General features: G+C 41.6%; 1 protein-coding gene across 7 annotated transcripts in view; it reads left to right on the forward strand.

Annotated features, from left to right (window-relative positions):
* Positions 1-12,311, forward strand: part of DGKI (diacylglycerol kinase iota) — a 219,789-nt gene that overhangs the window by 156,150 nt on the left and 51,328 nt on the right. For all 7 annotated transcript variants that reach the window (XM_077266728.1, XM_077266733.1, XM_077266729.1 and 4 more), the window contains exons 18-20: positions 3,464-3,537; positions 3,646-3,757; positions 10,740-10,939. In XM_077266728.1, coding sequence (XP_077122843.1) covers positions 3,464-3,537; positions 3,646-3,757; positions 10,740-10,939 — 386 coding nt within the window. The remainder of the gene's footprint in view (positions 1-3,463; positions 3,538-3,645; positions 3,758-10,739; positions 10,940-12,311) is intronic.

Genomic DNA, 12,311 nt, shown 5'->3' on the forward strand with positions numbered 1-12,311 from the left:
TTGGGATAGCAAGATGTTCACAGGAGCTAGTCATATTATAACTGGCACTGGATAGAGCTTAAATAGCTTACAGCCCCCCACACACAAGGCCAGGCCAAACGGGAGGAATCAAACACTGACGAGTTAACTCTCTATCTTCCAGCACAGACTGATCTAGGAGTCTCAGAGGACACAGAACTAAAGTTAGTACTGATTAATAATGCCAACTGAGATGGAGAGCTTCTTCATTATATGGAATTGTCAGGCAGCCTGTCCCTTGCAACCAACGCATCTCCAGATTTCTCCTGATAAGGATTGTCTGGGCACAACCCACACTTACACTGTCGTAGTAATCAGATTTTTATAATCAGATTTTTTTTTCTTAAACGGACAAGTATTAATATCATGCAAGATATCCATAGGAAAATCTGCCTCCTGCGCCTTTAATGCTTTTTAATACTGTTCTTTCTTTTTAGTGTCCATTCCGCTTTAATTCCTCACGCGTAAAGCCATTTTATATCCTCTCGTATTATTGCTTAAGAAAATTGTGTGTCCTCTGTGGAAAGAACATATGCCAATTTACTCTTTATATTCTAATTTTCTCTGCTCCATTTGGCAGCACTGGGCCTGGTGTTTAGAAGCAAAAAAAAAAAAAAAAACAACAAGAAAAAGCAATCTAGAGAGGAACAGAAAATAATCACTTTTTCCAAAAGAACATAGTAAAAAAAAAAATTGAATCTGCAGACCCGACCGAAAAAATGCTGATTGGCGGAGCCGGTGTCGTATAGACGGCGTGTAATGAGAACTATTGCGGTACTCAGAACTGTTGCTGCTGTCGGCATAGTGGGTAAATGCGCCGGGAATAAACTGCCGATTCCTATTAATCCTATATTATTGCACGTGCACACGATGTACTTTTTAAGCGAAACTCATCTTGTGCGTATTTCTCGTCTTTTGTAACTTCTTTTAACCCCTTCAGGCTTGTCGTGAAGCGACTAAAAGAAGTGACCAGTCCATTCTTCAGGCACAAAAACGTCTATAAAGAGGCCAAAGAAGACGCTTATTGCACGTGCACACGACATACTTTTCAAGCGAAACTCATCTTGTGCGTATTTCCCGTCTTTTGTAACTTCTTTTAACCCCTTCAGGCTTCTCGTGTAGTGACCGGTCCATTCTTCAGGCACAAAAACGTCTATAAAGAGGCCAAAGAAGACACCTATTGCACGTGCACACGACGTACTTTTCAAGCTAAACTCATTTTGTGCGTATTTCCCATCTTTTGTAACTTCTTTTAACCCATTCAGGCTTGTCGCGAAGCGACTAAAAGAAGTGACCGGTCCGTTTTTCAGGCACAAAAACATCTATAAAGAGGCCAAAGAAGACACCTGTTGCACGTGCACACGACGTACTTTTCAAGCAAAACTCATTTTGTGCATATTTCCCGTCTTTTGTAACTTCTTTTAACTCCTTCAGGCTTGTTGTGAAGCGACTAAAAGAAGTGACCGGTCCGTTCTTCAGGCACAAAAACGTCTAGAAAGAGGCCAAAGATGATGAGTCTTACGTTGCAGGTCTGCTGGCATATACTGTATAAGATGCTTGGCATGTAGTGCTTCATTTCTACTGTAGTGGCCGCTGCAGGGAAACCAGCAAGTTCCAAAGCCAAGTGCTGCACCGATCAAATGATCAACCAGCTATCAGTTGATCAACCAGGCTTCCTTCATTATAAAAATGGCATTGAATTAGCTTATTAGGAATTTTAACTACTGCTCGGATTGTCACAGGCCTCCTTCCTAGAGATAAGAGGGCCCAAAATTTGGTGCCCAATTTAAACTATTAAACCCCCCCTATCTCCTGTGTGCTCTGTACAGTGGGTTTTTACACTTGAGAAGACACCAGTCCGGCGTGGAAACACGTTGTTGAATAACAAAAAAAGCTTCTTTATATATTGGATCAAGGATCATGTTTTCAGTAAGCACTGCTGAAAAATCGTGAATTATCTTTTCCTTCTGTCACCATGGTAACAGACTACAAACAAACCCTGTGTAGTCAGATCCTGCCATCTGCTTCTATCACCATGGTAACGAGCTACTAACAAACCGTGACTCTCTATCACGATGGTAACAAACTATAAATAAACCTTGTGTATTCAGATCCTGCCTGTTGTGAATTCTGTTCTTGGGCTCCCTCCGGTGGTTATAAATGGTAGTGCTGCTGTCTCTGGATTGCAGCATTTATCAGGTGTGTCCACTTTTTGCAATTTTGACTGGGCTATTTAGTCTTGCTCTACCCTTTAGTCAGTGCCAGTTGTCCATTGTTCCTGGAGGATTCACATCTCTTCCTGGTCTCTCCTGCTTTGCTGTTCATTTCAACAAAGATAAGTTCTGGCCTTGATTTTTGCTGTCCACATGCTGTGGGCTTTATTGTTCAGTTCTTTTCCATGTTTTTGTCTTGTCCAGCTTGGTCTGTATATGGATTTGTTTAGCCAAGCTGGTATCTCTGGAGATGCAGGTATACCCTCCATATCTTTAGTTAGATGTGGAGATTTTGTATTTTTCTGTGGTGGATATTTTCTAGTGTTTTAATACTGACCGCATAGTACTCTGTCCTATCCTTTCTATTTAGCTAGAAGTGGCCTCCTTTGCTAAATTCTGATTTCAGTCTGTGTATGTTATTTCCCTCTCCTCTCACAGTCAATATTTGTGGGGTGCTGTCTATCCTTTGGGGATTTTCTCTGAGGCAAGATAGTTTTCCCTTTTCTATCTCTAGGGGTAATTAGTCCTCCGGCTGTGTCGAGATGTCCAGGGAGTGTTAGGTACATTCCACGGCTACTTCTAGTTGCGGTGTTAAGTTCAGGGTCTGCAGTCAGTACAGGTACCACCTTCTCCAGAGTACGTCTCATGCTGCTCCTAGGCCACCAGATCATAACACATGCCCTCTGTCACCATGGTAACAGACTACAATCAAACCTTGAGTGGTCAGAACTTGCCATCGGTTTCTATCACCATGGTAACAGACTACAATCAAACCTTGTGTAGTCAGATCTTGCCATCTGTTTCTATCACTATGGTAACAGACTACAACTAAACCTTGTGTAGTCAGATCTTGCCATCGGTTTCTATCACTATGGTAACAGACTACAATTAAACCTTGTCTAGTCAGATCTTGCCATCGGTTTCTATCACTATGGTAACAAACTACAATTAAACCTTGTGTAGTCAGATCTTGCCATCGGTTTCTATCACTATGGTAACAGACTACAATTAAACCTTGTGTAGTCAGATCTTGCCATCGGTTTCTATCACTACGGTAACAGACTACAATTAAACCTTGTGTAGTCAGATCCAGCCTTGTGTCACCATGGTAACAGACTACAATCAAACCTTGCGTAGTCAGATCTTGCCATCGGTTCTCGATTTCTTACTACAACGGGTGAAGAAGCTGTTTACTGCCAGATCTAATATAATATGTTCATCTGATGTTACAGTGCGATGGGACGGACCTCACCCCCAAGATCCAAGAGCTGAAGTTTCAGTGTATAGTCTTCTTAAATATCCCCAGGTAATCAGTGCTCCTATAATGGCCGCTGTAGAGACTCTGTGGTAGATCTGAGACTATCCACAGTCCACTACTGTCACTGACAGCTTCTCCTAACTCTCTGGCTGCCAGGTACTGTGCTGGCACAATGCCCTGGGGAAACCCTGGCGACCACCGAGACTTTGAACCTCAGCGGCACGACGATGGCTATATCGAGGTCATTGGCTTCACTATGGCGTCTCTGGTAAGTCACATAATATCTGATATGCCCAGGTTATATCAGCATGCTCCATATCAGTATATACAGGTTATGCCAGCTGTACATATATAATTATATACAAGAGATGCCCAGGTTATACCAGCTGTACATATATAATTATATACAGGAGATGCCCAGGTTATGCCAGCAGTACATATATAATTATATACAGGAGATGCCCAGGTTATACCAGCTGCACATATATAATTATATACAGGAGATGCCCAGGTTATACCGGCTGTACATATATAATTATATACAGGAGATGCCCAGGTTATACCAACTGTACATATATAATTATATACAGGAGATGCCCAGGTTATACCAGCTGTACATATATAATTATATACAGGAGATGCCCAGGTTATACCAGCTGTACATATATAATTCTATACAAGAGATGCCCAGGTTATACCAGCTGTACATATATAATTATATACAGGAGATGCCCAGGTTATACCAGCTGTACATATATAATTATATACAGGAGATGCCCAGGTTATGCCAGCAGTACATATATAATTATATACAGGAGATGCCCAGGTTATACCAGCTGTACATATATAATTATATACAGGAGATGCCCAGGTTATACCAGCTGTACATATATAATTATATACAGGAGATGCCCAGGTTATATCTGCTGTACTTATATAATTATATACAGGAGATGCCCAGGTTATACCAGCTGTACATATATAATTATACACAGGAGATGCCCAGGTTATACCAGCTGTACATATATAATTATATACAGGAGATGCCCAGGTTATACCGGCTGTACATATATAATTATATACAGGAGATACCCAGGTTATACCGGCTGTACATATATAATTATATACAGGAGATAACCAGGTTATACCGGCTGTACATATATAATTATATACAGGAGATACCCAGGTTATACCGGCTGTACATATATAATTATATACAGGAGATACCCAGGTTATACCAGCTGTACATATATAATTATATACAGGAGATACCCAGGTTATACCAGCTGTGCATATATAATTATATACAGGAGATGCCCAGGTTATACCAGCTGTACATATATAATTATACACAGGAGATGCCCAGGTTATACCAGCTGTACATATATAATTATACACAGGAGATGCCCAGGTTATACCAGCTGTACATATATAATTATATACAGGAGATGCCCAGGTTATACCAACTGTACATATATATTTATATACAGGAGATACCCAGGTTATACCAGCTGTACATATATAATTATATACAGGAGATGCCCAGGTTATACCAGCTGTACATATATAATTATATACAGCAGATACCCAGGTTATACCAGCTGTACATATATAATTATATACAGGAGATACCCAGGTTATACCAGCTGTACATATATAATTATATACAGGAGATACCCAGGTTATACCAGCTGTACATATATAGCTATATACAGGAGATGCCCAGGTTATACCAGCTGTACATATGTAATTATGAGAGCAAAAAGAGGAAAAAAATCCAAAGAGATAACTTTATGTCTTTATATAAAATTGCTTTATTAAAGTGCAAATATCAGGAGGCAATGGTGACAGCATAGTCACCCAAGTAATAATATTAAAAACAAGTAACGGATAGAGACACCCGGAAACAGCAGCTGCTGACCCGAAATAGATAGATGTTTAGTATCACCATATACATTTAAGGGTCAATTAGTACCAACAGGGTTAAATGACCAATGGCTCACAGGCCCATCTACAAACTAACCCACAGCCATAGAATAGTATCACAATATAACCTATCAGTCAGTATAACATTAATATAAACATAGGGCAAGGCTTTCATAGGGCAGAAAAAACAATAAATAAGTACATCACCCTGGAGATCTTGTAATAGGCAGCTGCAGCGTCCTGGTGTCCGCCCCGACGCGCGTTTCGGAACCCTTCGTCAGGGGGCGCATAATCACCAGTAAAATGTGTGCTGCATAAATAGGCCAGATACCGGAAATGAACATCGGCCGTAACCCGGAAACGGTCATGCGTATCCTAGCGACCGCTTGTGCAGCTAAGGGAAATGCCGTCCTCTAGGTCATGTGGGCCGGTACACGTGGGGCCCCACGTGACCTGCCGACAATAACACTAGATCGGCATTCACCAGCTACATAGCAAGCGGCGCATGCGCAACATAAGATGATGTAAGATACAGGGATATCCGGAAGGTAGGAGAGTGGGATAAAGGACAAAGAAAAAAAGAAATGAAAGAATAGAAACGATAGCGCGGCCATAGATGGATACATAACGACGCAACTATAGATAATACTCACAATATGGACAATAAATATGCACGTGTATATATATAAAAAGCAATAATAAATTATTAAATATAAAGATAATGACAATAGATTGTTAATATATATAACATAGAGACAAGCCACATTAATATTCTCCACAATGCAAGACATATGTCCATGATAGTAAGCCAATATATATACATATATGAATAGAAAGAAGGAGTAGATTAAATCCATGTATTAAGCTAATAAAGCAATAGTTCATAAAGAGCTTACATAGCCTAAATGTCATACAAAAAATGTCCACTAGAGGGTAGTGGTGGAACAATTTTCAACTTCCATTCATATATTTTCACGTTTTCTTCTTTTTTCTTCCTCTTATAACTCTGTTTCCCACATCTTCCGCCTCCATAGGTAACCTCCTTCAAAGGTGCGCAACATGAATAAGTAGAGCATCACGGGAACAAACACGAAATCAGCCTAGATACACAGAAACTAAAAACAAAGGTAAGAAGATTAAAAAATGGGTAAGAGTATGCTATCAACGAAAGCACTCAACAGCCGAACAATCACAAAAATGGGACGAAGCTTAAGTTCTCATTGAGTCCGAGGGGGTGAAGTGTCTGCAAAGTCCAAATCCACTTTGTTTCTAGGCGTGCAAGCCTTGTTGCTAATTGGCCACCCCTGATACCGATATCCAGGCTATCAATACCTCTAAATCTAATTAATTTACCATCGCATCCATGGTGTTCCCTAAAATGTCTAGGGAGGGTAGTTAATTTGGTAGTATCAATCTCAGGGTCGGCAGCCGCCTCAATCCCACGTACGTGCTCACGTATGCGAATTTTAAAGTTACGTGATGTGAGGCCTATATATATTAGGCGACACGGGCATGTAGCATAATAGATGACCCAGCGCGTGTTACAGTTTATCTTCTTTTTAATATTAAATGTTTGCTCTCCACTAGAGTCAGTAAAGACCTGGGTCCGATCCACATTGGGGCATGCCACACAGTGGCCACACGGTGAGGAACCTACACGAGGGGGGGTATTATCAAGGAAAGTAACCTTGGGTATCCCCTCATAATGGCTTCTAGTAAGATGGTCTTTAAGGTTCCTGGCACGCCTAAAGGAAATAAGGGGGCGATCCGGTAAAATTTTGGAGATGGTTTTATCCACCTTAAGGATTGGCCACGATTTAGATAGAGCTTCACGGATTTTATGTGCCTGAGAATTAAAGGTGGTTACAAAACGTATTTGTCTATCCGGCTGTCTAGGTCGGCTGGATTTCTGATCATAGATCAGAGATTCACGAGGGGCCGATTTTGCCCTATTGTAGGCCTTCTTAACGGCCCGTCTACTATAACCCCTACCTAGAAATCTCATCTGAAGCTCTTTAGCCTGTTGCTCAAAGTCTGCTTCGGTGGAACAGATCCTCCGCAAACGGAGGAACTGTCCCACCGGTACCGCTCTGACAACATGTGAAGGATGGCATGATGTCGCATGTAATAAGGAATTCGTGGATGTCGGCTTCCGGAACAGGTCGGTTTGTAAAAAACCGAGCTGGTCCTTCTTAAGCATGACATCCAGGAATTCCACAGATTCACTACTCCAATGATATGTGAGGTGGATATTCAATTCATTAATATTTAACTCATCCACAAATGTAACCAGATCTTGGGGGGATCCCTGCCAGATCATGAGTATGTCGTCAATGTAGCGGGCCCAAAGAAGGGCCCGGTCCATTGACGACCCCCGATCTGACAGGAAGAGGTCCCTTTCCCACAGCCCAAGGAACAGATTAGCATAGGAGGGCGCAAAGGCCGCCCCCATGGCTGTTCCTTGGAGCTGTAGGAAAAAGGACCCCTTAAAAACAAAAAAATTATGAGTTAAAGCAAATTCAAGTAACTCCAACAAAAGTTTTGCAAAATCAGAGGAGGAGCCAGATAGATCGAGGAAAAAGCGTACGGCATTGAGGCCGTCTCTATGTTTAATGTTTGTATACAAAGATTCGACATCAGCCGTCATTAGGATTGTATCCTTATCCAAATGGACTGAGTCGACCTTCCTGAGGAGATCCCCAGTGTCCTTCAAAAAGGAAGGTAAATTGGAAACCAATGGTTGAAGGTGGAAATCTATCCACTGATTTACTTTCTCAAGGAAGTTCCCATTGCCAGAGATAATAGGTCTGCCAGGTGGCACCCTGATGTCCTTATGCACCTTGGGAAGGAGATAGAAAGTAGAAACTTAAGAACTTAAGCTTCGTCCCATTTTTGTGATTGTTCGGCTGTTGAGTGCTTTCGTTGATAGCATACTCTTACCCATTTTTTAATCTTCTTACCTTTGTTTTTAGTTTCTGTGTATCTAGGCTGATTTCGTGTTTGTTCCCGTGATGCTCTACTTATTCATGTTGCGCACCTTTGAAGGAGGTTACCTATGGAGGCGGAAGATGTGGGAAACAGAGTTATAAGAGGAAGAAAAAAGAAGAAAACGTGAAAATATATGAATGGAAGTTGAAAATTGTTCCACCACTACCATCTAGTGGACATTTTTTGTATGACATTTAGGCTATGTAAGCTCTTTATGAACTATTGCTTTATTAGCTTAATACATGGATTTAATCTACTCCTTCTTTCTATTCATATATGTATATATATTGGCTTACTATCATGGACATATGTCTTGCATTGTGGAGAATATTAATGTGGCTTGTCTCTATGTTATATATATTAACAATCTATTGTCATTATCTTTATATTTAATAATTTATTATTGCTTTTTATATATATACACGTGCATATTTATTGTCCATATTGTGAGTATTATCTATAGTTGCGTCGTTATGTATCCATCTATGGCCGCGCTATCGTTTCTATTCTTTCATTTCTTTTTTTCTTTGTCCTTTATCCCACTCTCCTACCTTCCGGATATCCCTGTATCTTACATCATCTTATGTTGCGCATGCGCCGCTTGCTATGTAGCTGGTGAATGCCGATCTAGTGTTATTGTCGGCAGGTCACGTGGGGCCCCACGTGTACCGGCCCACATGACCTGGAGGACGGCATTTCCCTTAGCTGCACAAGCGGTCGCTAGGATACGCATGACCGTTTCCGGGTTACGGCCGATGTTCATTTCCGGTATCTGGCCTATTTATGCAGCACACATTTTACTGGTGATTATGCGCCCCCTGACGAAGGGTTCCGAAACGCGCGTCGGGGCGGACACCTGGACGCTGCAGCTGCCTATTACAAGATCTCCAGGGTGATGTACTTATTTATTGTTTTTTCTGCCCTATGAAAGCCTTGCCCTATGTTTATATTAATGTTATACTGACTGATAGGTTATATTGTGATACTATTCTATGGCTGTGGGTTAGTTTGTAGATGGGCCTGTGAGCCATTGGTCATTTAACCCTGTTGGTACTAATTGACCCTTAAATGTATATGGTGACACTAAACATCTATCTATTTCGGGTCAGCAGCTGCTGTTTCCGGGTGTCTCTATCCGTTACTTGTTTTTAATATTATTACTTGGGTGACTATGCTGTCACCATTGCCTCCTGATATTTGCACTTTAATAAAGCAATTTTATATAAAGACATAAAGTTATCTCTTTGGATTTTTTTCCTCTTTTTGCTCTCATGTTGTTTATGATAACTGTCTTGAATCCAATACTAAGGCAGAAAATAGTGTTTTCTGGGAAGTACTATTAATTAGTATACGATTGGAATTATATCTTCCCAGATGGTACATTATAGTTATATTCTGCCACTGGCTACCCCCCTCTTTTTTCAATATGTAATTATATACAGAAGATGCCCAGGTTATACCAGCTGTACATATATAATTATATACAGGAGATGCCCAGGTTATACCAGCTGTGCATATATAATTATATACAGGAGATACCCAGGTTATACCAGCTGTACATATATAATTATATACAGGAGATGCCCAGGTTATACCAGCTGTGCATATATAATTATATGCAGGAGATGCCCAGGTTATACGAGCTGTACATATATAATTATATACAGGAGATACCCAGGTTATACCAGCTGTACATATATAATTATATACAGAAGATACCCAGGTTATACCAGCTGTACATATATAATTATATACAGCAGATACCCAGGTTATACCAACTGTACATATATAATTATATACAGAAGATACCCAGGTTATACCAGCTGTACATATATAATTATATACAGGAGATACCCAGGTTATACCAGCTGTACATATATAGCTATATACAGGAGATGCCCAGGTTATACCAGCTGTACATATATAATAATATACAGCAGATACCCAGGTTATACCAGCTGTACATATATAATTATATACAGGAGATACCCAGGTTATACCAGCTGTACATATATAGCTATATACAGGAGATGCCCAGGTTATACCAGCTGTACATATATAATTATATACAGGAGATGCCCAGGTTATACCAGCTGTACATATATAATTATATACAGGAGATGCCCAGGTTATACCAGCTGTACATATATAATTATATACAGGAGATGCCCAGGTTATACCAGCTGTACATATATAATTACATACAGGAGATGCCCAGGTTATACCCGCTGTACATATATAATTATATACAGGGGATGCCCAGGTTATACCAGCTGTACATATATAATTACATACAGGAGATGCCCAGGTTATACCAGTGAGTTTTGTGTTTCCAGGCTGCCCTGCAGGTCGGTGGCCACGGAGAGAGGCTTCACCAGTGCAGAGAAGTGACCCTGCTGACGTACAAGGCCATCCCCATGCAGGTGGACGGGGAGCCCTGCCGCCTCGCCCCCTCCCTCATTCGCATTTGCTTAAGGAACCAAGCTAACATGGTACAGAAGAGCAAGAGGAGGACGTCCATGCCCTTACTGAATGAGTGAGTCACAGCGCCCCCGGTGGTAACAGTCACACAGCACCTCCCTGGAGGACCCGTGATTTTCCAGAATTCTAGCTTTATTATTTACCTACCTGCTCTCACCTATGGGATCTAGTGGGGCACAGGCAATAATAGATGCCCCCCCCCCCCCCCCCCCCCCCCCGACCTTAAAGGGACACTCCGGGCCTTTAAATGTCCTTGCTCCATGGAGATACCCCGATAGAGCATTTAGGGTCCGGCGGGCAGGGGGCACAGGACTGGGCGGTGTGCGCTCCGCAGCCATATTGTTTGTTCCATTTTACACTGTGGATGGCGGCGTTCTCATTTCACATCTCACCTCGAAGTGTCATCCCGGGGGCAACAGCCGGAGGGCCCCGGTGTCCTGGGTGGCAGGAATTCTCCCCAATTACTAGTATAGAAGGGATTACGCCTGGTATTTCTATGCAGAGCTGCCATTCAGGATGCTGGGAAAGCTGAGTTAGAAAATGTAAGGCCTCCTGTACAACTTTTCTACAATCCTGAATGGCAAGAACGGCAGCGTAAGTAAAGCAGGGACACTCCTGGGGTCATGGATCATGACATTTCTAGGTACATTTGTCACTCAGGACACTAAGAAAGTTGGGTGAGAACCAATTTGACCATTACTATTCTAGAACCCTGCCTGGCTCTGTGACAATAGTGTGGCTTTTCAGGACACTAGGAAAGCTGAGTGACACGACTCCCACTGTGGCCCTCCATTGCAGCTTCACCAGGATCCTAAATGGCAAATATGGAGGGGAAGTAGAGGATTACACCCTACATTTCTAGGTGGAGTTGCCTTTCGGGACACTAGGAAAGCTGAGTAAGAACCAGGATGGCACTATTACAGCTTCCCTTGTATCCTGAATGGCATATCTGCCTAGTTATGAAGCAGTAGTGAAGAGTAGACGATGTACTTGTCAGGACATTTCTAAGTAGATTTGCCATTCAGGTTTCTAGGAAAGCTGGGTGAGAACGAACATGGCAACATAACACCTTAAATAACAAATCTACCTCAGTAGTAAAGCAGGGGAGGTGTCTGCACATTTCTTGGTATCATTGCCCTGCAGGACACTAGGAAAGCTGGGCGAGATGACTCCAATTATGGCCACTGTTACGGCTTTCCTATGATCTTGAATGACAAATCTGTTTAGTTATACAGCAGCAGTAAAGCAGGGGAGATTTCATGGCATTTTTATACAGATTTGCCATTCAGGACACTAGGAAATCTGGGTGAAAAGCAATATGGACAACAATGCAGCATTTCTAATGTTGTGAATGGTGAATCTGCCTAGAGAGTAGGAAAGTAGAGGATTAAAACTGGCATTTCTAGATTTGACTTTCAGGATACCAG

This window comes from Ranitomeya variabilis, chromosome 5 (genome assembly GCF_051348905.1).
Source record: "Ranitomeya variabilis isolate aRanVar5 chromosome 5, aRanVar5.hap1, whole genome shotgun sequence".
Classification (NCBI taxonomy): domain Eukaryota; kingdom Metazoa; phylum Chordata; class Amphibia; order Anura; family Dendrobatidae; genus Ranitomeya; species Ranitomeya variabilis.